The 14,208-nt window shown below is 44.0% G+C and overlaps 2 protein-coding genes across 4 annotated transcripts in view; one reads left to right on the forward strand and one right to left on the reverse strand.

Moving 5' to 3' along the window:
- The first annotated feature begins 1,504 nt into the window (after window positions 1-1,504).
- On the forward strand, window positions 1,505-6,335 carry eral1 (Era-like 12S mitochondrial rRNA chaperone 1). Its single transcript, XM_031857056.1, has 11 exons — window positions 1,505-1,714; window positions 2,898-3,056; window positions 3,196-3,323; window positions 3,443-3,520; window positions 3,607-3,653; window positions 3,752-3,813; window positions 3,953-4,065; window positions 4,228-4,545; window positions 4,694-4,843; window positions 5,351-5,431; window positions 5,992-6,335. The coding sequence occupies exons 1-11, from the start codon at window positions 1,606-1,608 to the stop codon at window positions 6,112-6,114; spliced, it is 1,368 nt and encodes a 455-aa protein (XP_031712916.1). The 5' UTR covers window positions 1,505-1,605; the 3' UTR covers window positions 6,115-6,335.
- A 4,858-nt stretch (window positions 6,336-11,193) lies between these two features.
- The window catches only part of LOC116388826 (flotillin-2a), a 17,244-nt gene continuing 14,229 nt past the window's right edge, over window positions 11,194-14,208 (reverse strand). For all 3 annotated transcript variants that reach the window (XM_031857054.1, XM_031857055.1, XM_031857053.1), the window contains one exon: window positions 11,194-14,124. In XM_031857054.1, the coding sequence (XP_031712914.1) occupies window positions 14,074-14,124 (51 nt within the window). In that variant the 3' untranslated portion in view covers window positions 11,194-14,073. The remainder of the gene's footprint in view (window positions 14,125-14,208) is intronic.

Here is a 14,208-nt window from a genome sequence, read left to right on the forward strand (position 1 = left end):
GAGAGAGAGAGAGAGAGAGAGAGAGAGAGAGAGAGAGAGAGAGAGAGCTCTTTCTGAAGGCCAAAGTTAATGCAGTCATAGAAAGAACTCTGATACACTCCCACGTGAAATGGCCATGTGAGGAAAGCCCGGAGGGAGAAAAGGGCCTTGAATGAATTTGAGAGGGAGAGAGAGTGGGAGGGAGGCAGATAGAGAGAAAGTTCAAACATTACTGATCCTCAAATATCCTTTTTGGTTTCTGGTTCATTTGGAATTTGGCAGTAAGTGTCTGCTAAAAGCTCCATTTTTTTGTTGCCCTTCTATTGCTGCCGAGCTTTTAGAGTTAGATGATGACAGATTGTGAGATACCTGATATCCTTCATCATCCTCCCCAGTGGAGGTGTTTGTTCCGCCCTGAGCAAGTCCTCGAGGACTAACAGCCGGCGCGTTTGATGGACTGCGGGGAGACATCTGCTCTGCCTGGCTTTGCCACACACAATGAAAACAACATGTTACAGTAATCAATCAATATGCAAAACGGTGTCCTTTTAGTGTGATGATTAACCTTACAGGCTTCATGGTTATCAAGTCATTATATCAGCTTGTCATCGTGAATTAGCGCCGAGGAGCCGCAGGGTGCGAGAGCCTGCTGTGTGTTGTTCTCTTCGGGCTGGCACACTGCTCTGAGCGTGCATGCTCGATATATATCCTCAACAACACTGACACCACTGCGCTTCAAGCACCCTTTGGGGATGAGCTCTGCTCTGTGTACTCAAGGGACAAGAAGGGACAGGGGGGGGGGGAAAGTCTACACGGTGCAATCTGATTTGTGGTCATATGCGCACCATCCCTCGCGATGTCATCCAGAAAATAGCACCCCAGTTGAGAGATCCTTTTGAGCACGCTCATCGATTTTTAAACTCTTGTGTTGCTGGTGTCGGCAGATGTGTTTGTGCACCGTGATGAGCTGATGTGGAGTTGCCACTGGCTGAACAGATCCTAACTGCTGTAGACAGGTGGGTCCCAAACCGGGGCCCCAGGTGTATTCTGGGAATTACAGAGGGTTTGCTGGAACAAAAAGCGAACAAACATATTAATGTACATGTAAAAGTATAAACAAGGGTGTAATTATTGTGCATGTCAAAACGGCTTTAAGGCCTGTAGCAGTTAGCTCTTTTAAATTGAATGGTGTACATTTGTCCTCATTAATATTGCTTGAGTCATGGGAGTTAAATAAATATCAACATGTAGGCTACATGTAGCATAAGTAGCTTCCATCAAGTCACATCAACCATTACAATGACAAAACTAAGAGTAGTTCGTGGTCTAAGTGGTATTCTACCTCAATAGTTTTGAGGAGCAGCATTTACTTTCAGACTTGTGTGATGGTTGTAACAGACAGCACACAGGACGAAGAGCATCATTTAGTTCACATATCGGTCGCCAGGGGGCGGTGTAGCTTCCACCCAAACCTCCGCGAGGACGCTCTTCATAGCGGAAGTCGTTTCCTCTTTGGTCAAAGCAACATGGTTCCGCAGGCAACGTGAACGTAAACAAGCGGCTCACCTCTGAGACGACGGCACCTGTCACATCCTCTGAAACAGAAGCTGCTTGTCGAAGCCCAAAATGGCTCTCAGAGTGTGCGCTCGGCTCCTCAGAGACTCGACCGTCTCCTCCAGACTGGTCACCGGCGCGTGTGCTCGACAGGAAAGTGCGTCATGGTTCCTCACGGCGGGTCAGTCCCAACACAAGCGTCTCTGCTGCTCATTTAATGACATTCACGTAGCAAAGGAATGTGTAGGGCTGCTTGTCGAGAGATGGGGTATGGGATGAATGTTTAAAAACAATGTGACCTTCAGCTGAGCGTTCACTGGCGTTTAAAGGGAGCAGAGCGACACACAGAGTGCAGTGTATACCGTCTATGGTACAAGCACAGTACAGCAATGATAATGACAACAGGGGAGGTGAAAAAGTTGTGGTTTTTAATTTGAAAAGTATATATTCACACACAAAAATGTGTTTAGTTTATTGCTACTTCACTTGCATGTCTGAGCTTCACTGTGCAAACTGATGGATGTGCAGAGTTTGACACCAGAAGGTTGTTTTTCATTCATCTGTTGAAAGAGGAAAGTCCCTCTGTGCTCACGTGTGATGTGTACCCTGAAACCTCCACTGAACACTAGACAGGATGGACTCATGCGGTTAAGTGGGAGATGGCTTGTATCCAACACTCAGTCTGTGTTTCTCTGTGAGGAAGAAGGAGTAAGATGGTATTAATGTAAATAATTACTAATGAGGTACATAGGCAGAGTGGTTTTCTATGTCTTATTATATGTCTTTGAAGGTTTTGCAGGGTCATCCTACAACACATCCCTGCATTTGTTGCAGGGATGTGTTGAAGATTTTTTTTCACAATAAACACTTGAAATGATGAAGGCACGTGCTAAAACTCTCCATCACAAGAAGGTGATGTCCTCAAATAGCTTGAAGACAGACCAAACCTTAGTGACATTTCACTTTTATGTAATTTACAATAATATGAAATAGAGAAAAGTAGCAAATCCTCACATTTATATATCAAACCAGCACATTTTTGACATTTCTTGATAAATGACTTAATCAGTTATTAATTGACTAATCATTCCAGCCGTAGTTTGAGCTATCGTTACTGATAACAATAAAATAATGATTTATGGCTTTAGCAACAAGTTGACGTGTCATTTTTGTGTAAAACATTTAACAGTTACATTTTAGCAAAACCATCTGCGCGATCTTTCGGAGGCTTCTGTAATGAATTTAATGAACGAGTTTACGAGGAGCACCATCTGAATGCATTACTTTGCATCCGAGCGCAATGAATCAGCCTCCCTGCAGCGCGCGCTGGCAGCGAAGTGATGGAGATGTTGATGTCTTTACAGGAAACGCTGCCTGCAGCCGAGGAGGGAGGGCCGGATTTATCTTCATGCCCGCCTGTTTTATTACATCCGAGGCATTTCTCGACAGACTGATGAAAGGCAAAGCAGCCGAGGCAGACGGGAGCCTTTATCGCCTTCCAGCCTCGGTTCCGCCGGACAGCGGTAATCAGACCTCTGCCTCCCAGATTTACATCCCCAGACGCGTCTGATCAAATTCTGCCGACGTCACCCTGCCACCAATCTGATGTTGTATTTACTCTTATTGTCTCGCGAATGATTCATTGTGTTCGTGTGTTTTCAGCTGAACAATTATCTTTGTTGCTGAGACATCCAGATCAGCCGGACAACTCGAAGGTTTTGAAGGTGGCCATAATTGGCGCCCCAAATGCCGGGAAGTCCACATTGTCCAATCAGCTCCTTGGCAGAAAGGTGTTTGTCTCAAGTTGTCTCTCTCTTGAACCTGCACACCTTTTAATGTATCCGTCTCCCTGAGGGGGCGAGAAAGGAGGCGGAGGTCACTTTGTAAAGCCAACGGTTATTTCTTAAAGGTGTTTGCTGTGTCCAAGAAAGTGCACACGACGCGGTCACGAGCCCTGGGCGTCCTCACAGAGGATGATACGCAGATAGTAAGAGCCTTCTCATGTCTCTTCTGTTATGATACCATCTAAAAATCCAAATGTTGATACATATAAGTGCTTTCTTTTGTGTCTAGATTTTACTGGACACTCCTGGTCTCACCACTGTATCGAAGGTCAAAAGGTGCCTGTCTTTGTTTTTGTTTTTTTTGGCATGTGTCAAAGTCTGCCGTCTATACGCAGTGTTGTTATAATATATGAATGGACCCTCTGTTTCCACAGACACCAGCTGGAGAAGACTTTGCTCGTGGATCCCTGGAACACGGTCAAAGAAGCCGACCTAAGTATGTTATAACTTCACTCTGAGCTCGGACCCGAGCCGCAGTTTTCCTTTTGATGTTTTCGTATGACCGATTTAACGTGAAGAGTGAAATATAGCGCTGAGTTTCAATGGCTTATGAATGAAACTGTGTCCTTTCCCAGTGGTGGTCTTGGTGGATGTGGCGGACAGATGGATGTGCAGCAGGCTGGACTTCGAGGTGCTCAAATGCCTGGCCCAGCACCCCGACATCCCCGCCATCCTGGTGCTCAATAAGGTATTCTACCCCAGAATGATACAGGCCCATTCAATGCTGCTGAAGACGTACATCTTAATAAAAGAGTCATGGATGTTTTGTTTTTTCAGAAAGCTAAATCATTTCATCAAACAGCTGGGCACTGCTGACGGGTGTCTTCACCGATGCTCCTCTGTTTCTCAGGTGGACCAGGTCAAGGCCAAGGACCGGCTGCTGGACATCACGGCCGAGCTGACATGCGGAGTGGTGAACGGACGCCAAATGCGCGTCAGGCCGGTGATCAGGCCTCCGTTGGCTGAAAAGAGGCCGGAGATGGATTCGGAGTCGCCGCTTGACGACGAGGACGGCGGCGGCAGCGCGGGGCCCGAGGGCAGCGCCGAGCCGAACTCTGTGCTGAGCAAAGAGCAGCTGAAGGCGCTGAAGAGCCAGCAGGGCTGGCCTCACTTCAAGGACATCTTCATGCTCTCTGCTGTGGACAGAGAGGACGTGGAGACGCTGAAGGTACACGTTCTAGGTTATGGTCACAGCAGGGAAAACTGTTTGTTAGTTTTACTGGATATATCTATTCCAGTCTCATTTTTATTTAGTATCGGTTGGTTTTCATTTCTATTGGATGCCATTAGCAATGCTTTTTATCTCACCGCCATAGGAATACTTTATGGTCGGGGCCAAACCGGGACCGTGGCAGTACCACAGCGAGGTCCTGACCGACCAGAGTCCAGAGGAGGTCTGCACCAACATCGTCAGAGAGAAGCTGCTGGAGTGTCTGCCCCAGGAAGTGCCCTATTCAATGACACAGGTGAAGCAGTTTATTTTAGTTGCGAGGACACTCTGTAAGTCGGGCGTGATGATAAGCTGACAGCTCACTGACGACACCCATCACATCTCACCGACTCTGCGGCTTATTTAATGCCCTTCATACTCTTTCACTCGACATGCTCTTTGATGCAGCTTTTGGCATCAGCCTCCACCTGCTACACTTTGTGCTATTTCTTTATTTTTATTGCTCTCTGCATGTTAATGATCATGTTTTTTTTCTTCCTGTATTTACTGCAGATTCCCGACATCTAAAGGTGTCGAATCACACCAAGTCAAACCGTAGCACAGTCTTGATTTGTTCTGTGACAAACTAACGTGTATAGAAATGCAAAACACTTGACACTTGGACAACCCAGTCAGACATCTTTAATACACATGCAAAGCACTCTGGGATATGTAGTGGTGGGAAAACAGCTGCTGTTCCGCGTTGACCGACACGTTATTGACCTTTTGTAGAAGTTTTAATATTTAAATGTTTCCGTTTCAGTCGATTGAACTCTGGCAAGATGGAGAAAACGGCGAGCTGGATATTTCTGTGAAACTTTATGCCAAGAAGGACACTCACATGGTGAGTGCTCGCCACACATTTATGGGTTTTTGACATATGTACTGTATGTCTTGTAAATTTATCACGATCAGGACACTCAAATTAATGTCTTCTGTTCGTAAATCAGGTGTAACATGAATGCAGTACAAACAAAAACTACTCCGTAAGAATTCCCACAGTTTGAAATGTCCCTGTTTGATTTGAGGCAGGCACGGGACTGGTGGAAGGGAAATCTTTCTCTCCACCTGTAGCCTCTGATGGTTTCTAATATTTATTTGCCGTTTCTCCACATTCCTTCTTTTACCTTGTGTTTTTAACTTGTAAATATTTGAGCAGACTTTCCAAACCATACATATTTGATGGCAAAGAATATTCAACGTTACATCTGTGGTGCTGAAATGTTTGAGTCTCGGACCATTCTTTCACAGGAGTGACGGGTAGAACCTGTTTTATAGTTTATAGATATTTAAATAACTTATCAATATTAGAAAAATGCACAAATGGACCAGGCTTCTTTCATCAAAAATGGTGCTAATGGTCCCATCTATTCACTGGTGCCTGATGTGTTTGTCGTGTTCCAGAGGATGGTGATCGGCACAGCCGGCCAGATCGTAGCGCGCATTGCCCGAGAGGCGGCTGAGGACCTGAGCCGCGTCTTCCTGAGGGAAGTAAAGCTGAAGCTCACAGTCAAGCTGAGGAAGTGAAGAGAGATGGAAGGACTTTAAATGGTGAAGAGGTGATTTGAGACGACTCTTCTCGTGTGTTTTGTTTTTCTCTGCAAAGGACAGACCCAAAGAGTCGAACAAAGGATAAGATCTCCCACTGAGATGGACCTGTTAAGAAGAACTGTAAATGTTGACTTCTGCATCCTCTGTCTTCATTCGTGCAGTCTCAGAAGACGTTATTAAAGATTTTTATGTTGACAGATTACCTCTAAGTTGCTGCTATTATAATAGTTTATTATTATAAACTGAGGAGTGCCCTAACTACAATTCAATTTGACACATCTAAATCTGTAAAGTGTTGAAAATATTCTTATTAAAAGCGGCCCAGACGAGCTGCAGAACCGAACTATTGGCATGTATTTAGCAGAGATATATTTTAGGCAACAAACATGACGCGGACTCCCACCAAATGGATGTTTTGACACGAGTTCGACGGTGTGCTCATGGATGAGCAGGTCTGGCGAGCTGTGAAAAGGCCGGTGGTTTATTTTTGGCTCTCGGAGTTTTTTTTTGTTACTTGGCGAGCACTTCGCGCCTAGCGGGACCTGCACAGTCATGTTCACTCAAATGTCCCCGATGTACCATCCACCCCCCACACACACACACACACACACACACACACTCTCCCGCACCACTTTAGCCCTCTCCACTGCCTTTGAAGTGTGGCCATCCATCCCCGCGACTATCACTTTTTGTTCCGCTGCTTTCTTCTCCCCTTTCCCTCTCCTCCTCCTCCTCCTCCCTCTTGCTTTTTTGGCTCTTATAAAGCCCCGGCTCTGCCCCCGAGGGCAGACTTGTCTCCCTAATGGATGGCAAAATAGAGCACTAACCTGATGCTAAAATGGGTCAGATAATGGTGATTGGATTCGTTCCCGCTTGCCTGTGAGTTAACTCGGCGCGTTACTCTATCCGGGGCATCTTGATGAATAACCAGCTAGTGGCCTAAAGCGAGGGGCGACAGGAGGGAGGGAGAGGCCTCGGATGTCTCACAGAAGCTGTGTCAGCCCCTCGAGCTCTCCCTGCTCTCTGCAGCGGCTGCTTCCCAGTGATTAGATAAAGCCGGCCGCGCAGCAGAGATCACCACTTAGACAAGCCAACTGCTGCGGGAAAATATTACAGCTGATGTACGCCAGCCAGCACATTCAAGTAATCCTTATAGATATTTAGAGCGCTGAAATCCCGATTTAGATGTTTTGTTTTACCAAAAATAATGAGGTACTCGTTTGTTTGGAAGCCATAAGATTTATTTCACATGCCGACGGTTCACAGAGGTTCACATACAATACATCAATCACCGACTTTCTTCGTCCTCCCGGCCCAGATGACATTGAGCGAGGGCCATATAACCCTTACCCTAACTGAAACTCAGTAAAGGTAACGGTTTGACGGCCTCTCCTCTGCGGAGCGTACAGCCTGCCACAGTCGGTTAGGCGAGAGCGTGCGCCAATGGTGCCGTCGGGGGGAATGAGACCCTGGATAGTACATCATCTATACTGTAGTGTCTCTTCAATAAACTTACAGTATAAGATGATATCCTGTCCGGGGCACAAGACATAACCAGTTGGCAGCCAGTTCTGGCCGCGTTTGTGATCTGCAGGGCAAAAGGTAGACGGCTCATTAGTGATGCATAACAGTGAAGGTCAACCGGTGAAAATGGTAATCGTATGGCAAAGATGCTATTTTGGGGAAAAAAAACATTGCGTTCAAATGCCAGTCAGAAGAAAATTATTTTACAAAACTGCACCGTAAAACAAGATGTATCCTACAGCCACAGCTCTGTGACCTGCTGCAGAGCCACAAAGCGCCCTCCTCTCTGTAGCACACACTCACCTTCTTCTTCTTCTTGCATGTTGTATGGCGTCTCTCACGGCTCGCCGACACGTTCCTCCACGCGTTCCCGTTCTGTGGCCGCCATGTGTCCACGTCTGGAGCTCCTAACTGGTCTGCTTGCTGGGCTCCGGCACTTAAAGGCCCCCGGCTCATTAGCATACTGTGATGACATCTGGGGTGGACCAGACAGCACGGGGTGAACTTTTCCTTATCTGGTCCTGACCTGATTGCGTCTGGCCCGATGATTGCCCACGCCCTTATTACACCCGGCAAAAAAAAACAGGACTGCACATGATTGCCATTTTGTATTTTTTTTACTGCATGTACCGTTATTTAAAAATGAAAACTGTGAGCAGAAGCAACTCACTTTTTTGAGTTTTTTTGATCTTTCATCTCATTCGTTAATATTTTAGGAAAAACTTTCATTCATTTACTATTTTTAATCATTTAAAATGTCATTTTGTGCCAGACTTGATTTTTTTGTATATGAATCAGTTTGACTTAACAGCAGCAGCAATACATATTGCTTCCCTAAGCACTCAATATTTCTCATATTTCCCCAAATATTCTTCAGGTCCGAACCACTTCACAGAAACTACTTGTGAGTTTTGACCTTTCTTGGTCAAACATGTCTAATGAAAAGCACCCAGCAGTAAACCTAAACACCCATTAAAACGCATAATGTGGCGATGCATCCCGAGTCCTCTGAATCTCGTAGCCCTTGGATTTATGCGTGATGGTCTTTCATGGATTGGAATTTAATGCTGCAATATGTCAGCTGATGGCATGTCATCTGATTTATTAAACTGTTTTTCATGCACTGGGCTAGATTCCAGGATGTGGAGAGCAGCTGAGATCTGTTTTTAAAAACATTTTTTTATTTTTTATGAGACGTGTTAGTCGGTCACCGCACGTCAAATTCACAGCATCATCAAATTATGCCTGGACGGTGATAACGGTGTCATTTGTCTTCAGTCCCTGACAGTTTGTCCCTTACATAATAATAGACTGTCTTTGTCTTTGCGGGGGACTTTGCTCTCTTAACTTCTGCCTGAGACTCTCCGCAAACGCTTGTGAAGCGGTAACTGAACAAGATCAGAGTCGTGTCGTGCAGGATGCACACAGGAATATTGCCACCTCATTTATGTACCGAGTCCAGTGACTTCTCGAGCCACGCTGATGAATGTACCTGCTGCGACGCCAAGTCATTAGCATGGAAGTATTCACAGTATACTCACGTCTCCAGCCACCATTACACCACTACTTTAAGGTCAAGTTCATTTATCACAGTTTAGTGTAAACCTGCATGGGGGGGGGGGGGGGGACAATGACGTAATACTTCAATTCAGTAACTGCTCTGTTTATGGAACGCTGTTGTATGAACATGTGACATAACGGAGGTCCGAGTTAGGCGGGACATGGCTACATGGTAACACACTCCCCAGTCAGGGCGTGGGAGGTCCTGCTGTGGACACAGATAAAGATGGAGGTGGGACTATCTGTCTCTCCGGCTCCTTATCTGCTGCAGAAATGCAACACTTTTTCCATTTGCATTCACAGATAATTTTTTTATTCTTCACCTCACGTGTAGAGACAGAAAGGGAGGAAGCTCTCATTTGATCAAACTGTTTGCAGTTAGGTGAAGGACAAGTAAAGGAATTGTTAATGCTGTGACATCATGTAGTGTCTACCACATGTTTCTTTGTCTGGCCTCCCTCCCTCCCTCCTCACCCCCATCATAGCAGAATATAACACTGTGGAAATAAGTTTTTATTCAAGCAGACTAATTAAGAGTCTGGAGAAAGACAAAAAGTGAGAGAGACATTATTAAAGAGCTTGATTTTGATCATCCTCCGGGGCAACATAAGTGTCTGGAGTATAAAAAAAAAGAAAACTTTGAGTGATCATTTTATTCTTTCTTGCCTATTTGAAACTTTTTTTTTTATATCATCTGTCATTATCTGAGGGTAGTTCATGTTTCCACTTCAGAGGTGTGAAACATCTGGCCTGGAGTAATGTGAGCCACATCATTTTATTTTTAAGATTTGAGGAGATTGCGTCTGAAGGCCCCAAACCGAGCTGTACACGAGTTAAAGTCTGGCAGGTTAATGCTTGCACTTATTTCACAAAAAAAAAGGTATTTTGCATGCAGTGTGGATCAGGTCTACACTTTGATTAACCAAAAAGAAAAGCCCTTTTAATATCACCAGGAACACCAGGTATATAATTAAGAAGGGACGTATATCAGATGTTTTGAGACACTAAAGATGTTTCCAGTGACATGAGATGCAAAGTTAAATCATTATTCACATTCTAGGCAGAGACATTTTAAGGAGGGGCAACTGGGCTTATTATATTATATTATTAAAATGAAGTGAAATGATAGTGAGTCAAGGATTAAAGCTTTATTTATTTAGCACTTCCTACCTCAAATAACTTCCCAGGTTACTCAAGTTTGATTTTCCTACAGTACAGAAAATTATTAAAATGAACCCACAAGCTCACTTTTCAAAAATTCAAAACAACATTGTATTATCTTAGAAAACAGTAAATTATCTTAAACATGCAAAAAAAACATTAAAATAACTGCCTCCACGCTGTGATACATCATTTGCTTGTGTGAATACATGAGTTTTTAGTCATAGCTGTAGTCTGACTGCTGGTACTGAAGTCTGTTGCTGCAGTATCTGTGTCGTCTGTCGGTGTTTGTGAGGTGACTGCCCTCTTCGGGTGGAATGTGAACCGTCTCTGAGTCGGGCTGTACAGACACGTCCTCCATCAGCTGCAGGGGGACATGACCCTTAATGTTAAGACATAGTCTTTTTCTTTATTTATATGCAGGATTCACATTAATCAGCATTTCTGCAAATGTGCCGGTGTTAGTCGGCCAGATCATCTTCTTTGGAATAAGGCTCCACGACTAATGAAGTGACACTTTAAGGAATTCTGTGTTTTCTCTACGAAGTCAGGCCTGGACAGACTGGAACAGACGGACAGCGAGGCCAACAGGAAGTGGTATAATGTTTATTATAGGGCGGCGCACAACACAGAACACCATGAAGACATGCTTGAAAAATGCCATGCTCGACCAGTTTTCCAAAGGCCAGTGTAACATGAGAAGCTACAAGATAAATCCACAGTATGACTTTCATAGAGATTACAGAATATTTCAACGACAGATGGACATGTTTCAGGTGAAGACGAGAGTTAAGGCGTAGGTCTGTTTAGTGTTTGGTCTTTAATCACGTTCTCCAACATTTCACTTTGAGCAACACAAAGTTGCCTCTTTTCTTATTAGACAAATCAAGACATTTTATTTTTGGCACAAAATATAACGGCCAAATAAATGAAACACCAGATTTTAAAGGTGAATCTATTAAATGCTATATTTATATCTATCATTTAATTATATATATATATTTTCGTGAGTGTTCCTTTGTACTTTTGTATCACAGAATGTAAAGTTAAAACAGAAAAAGCAGGAAGAAAAACAAACAACGTACAGATGAACACTGTACGTATAACGTTCAGATGTTCTATAAGCCAGTCTTTGCTTTACAGTAAATTCCCGATACAACGACCTCTTTATTATCCAACAAAGGCACTGTGTACAAAAACAAAATCAATAAAAGGAGCATTACAAAGTGTTTAACCAGACTATTTAGATGAGTTAACCTCACGCCAGGCTGGAAACAAACACTCACAGTTGATTAATCTCAGATATGTTAAAAAAAATAAAAAAAAAACACATCATGGGAGTGGCCACTTTTTAAACTGTCAGACGATTCTGCAACTGCTCCACTTGTCATCTTAAGTGTATTCAGAAACTACAGTGAGTGGGTAGTTTTACATTTGCAGATCAGCCGCTGTGTGTTTCTTGCCGGATGATGATGATGATGAGAACTGTCAGCCATCTGTCGCGCGCAGCAGATTGAAAAATGACATTTGTCTCGATCTCTAAAAGACAACACTGAAGCGTCGACTGCTGGCTGCTGTGACTTCTCAGTTTGAAAAACGAGGCGGCGGCGATCTTGGCTAATGACTGATATAAGCGGTTGCCAATCGCTGGTTATAAAAATACTGGCCCATTTCAAATGATGAAGAATATTACACGTCTACATGTTAATAGTATTATTGTATCTGCACAAAACAAGGCAGCAATTTCACGGCATTAGTAAAAGAGACATACGTTGGAACTTGGCGGGAATTGTAACATTTTTGTCAAAAACAGAAACCAGGTGAAATTTCGAGCCACGAGCCTCATGTTTATTCACAGAAGGTAAAGAAAACGGTGCGACTGTAATAACTTCGTAACGTCAGTGGCAAGATTAGAACAACACATTTAAAAAAAGATCACAGATTCTGTAGAGTGGTTAATGATGATTCACGATTAGCCCAGAAGACAAAACACAAAATGGAAAAAAAGGGGGCAGCCCTACTTCACTGCAAGCAGGTTGGATGATGCGGCAAAAAGTGTGATATGAAAATGAAATGTTCGAATATCTAACAACAAAAGGCTCATTCATGTTGAAGAGTAACTAAATAAGGGTTGAAATGCTGTGGCCTTTGAAGGCAAGGAAAAAAAAAAAAAAAAAAAGAGAGTTTAAGCTTCACTTAGGTTTACATGCTGCTGCAGCAGGAAAAAGTAAACAGTCCAACTGCTGGTTACCTTTACCAAACTGAAGCCCTCCCGAGCACAAACACCACGCACGTGTTTACAACCCGATCACATGCTTATCTTCCAACTTAACGAGGTGCGGACCGACCGAACGTCGCATCTTATTCCTGCTTTGTCATCACAGATCGGGTGTGGTCAGATAAGAGAGACAGCGGCAACTTTCGGACCCGCAGGGACGTCTTAAAAGGTTACAAAACACGCACACAGTCCGCAAAAAAGTGAACGTTTTAAAACGACTTCGGAGAAAACACGTCACCACATCCGAGTCGGAGGGTTACAAAATTAATTAAAGCTCAGCCCCTGAACGTCTACCATGTGCTACCTTGAGATATAAAGAAACGTTCAGTAGGCCTGGCAGGCGTCCGGGGTTATCTTTTAAGGCTAATCTTCTCTAAGTATGGCTTCGTCTTATGTGTTTGCTTAGTGTTTGTATCTGCCTAGGTGTCTAAACACGGGACAAAAGTGAAGAGTAAACACGGTTGTTAGTATAAGCAGATGTCAGGAAAACAGGGAGCAATATTAAAACATCATCCATCTATAACACAGTGACATACTAAAACCAAACCACCGTCCTAAGGTTTGGGCACTTGAGTGGTGAACAGGCACTGCACATCAGAACGAGAAGACAACATGACGGTGTACTGTGAGGTCAGAACGATCATACGGGTGATTCATATGTTACCGATATTGTAATACGCTGCAAAAATTCTACAATCACAGTGGGGGGGGGGGGGGGCTGGGGAGCATTAAGTGTAATAGAGTTAGAGTTGTCTAATGAAAAGCAAAGGGGAAATGAAAGCTGCACTATTCCACACCGGGCACAGTCTACTGCAAGTTACTTCACTAACTGACTGCTGTTTGAGGGCGACGGGGCCGGAGCTGGGACACTCTGCTCCCGAGGTGAACACACACCCGAACACCAAACTTCAGGCAGAAACCTAAGCGGGTCCGGAGAAGACAACAATATTCAGATTTGGTCTTAATGTTTTAGACTGTTTCCAGTGTTTTTTTTCTCCTTCTAAAAATAGTGTTTCACACCAACACGTTGAAAGTGAGCCAGCTCAGACTTTTGTCTCTTAAAAACACCCGAGTCTGTTTTGGATGACTGAACGGGATTGCAGCATACAATCGTAGACAACTAGTGCAGTGTGATAAGGACCGATGCGTCTAGAACAAAAAACAATAGAAGATACATATAGTCTGGTCCTTTGGAAGTTAAGGCCCCAGATTTATTCTCCTTTAGAAAATAAAAAAAAAAAACCTCTTAAAAATATATATATTTTTTTAAAACTTCTTGGTGGATGTCAAGTGTTTCTGGTCAAAGGCAGTTGCATAAGGGGTCAGAGGGTGACTCCTCAAAAAAAAAAAAATCATGCTTGAGGCAGATAAATGTCGAAGGATTCAGAGTGACGAGTCTCTGGCCTGATTCTTCAGATGGCTGATTGGCACTGTGAGCTCATCATCTTCTGGAGCAGAGGGATCTGTGGGATCAGAGGACAAGAGGATTAGCTGCTTATAACACACACACACACACACACACACACACACACACACACACACACACA

This window comes from Anarrhichthys ocellatus, unplaced genomic scaffold (genome assembly GCF_004355925.1).
Source record: "Anarrhichthys ocellatus isolate YVR2014 unplaced genomic scaffold, GSC_Weel_1.0 scaffold18, whole genome shotgun sequence".
Lineage (NCBI taxonomy): Eukaryota > Metazoa > Chordata > Actinopteri > Perciformes > Anarhichadidae > Anarrhichthys > Anarrhichthys ocellatus.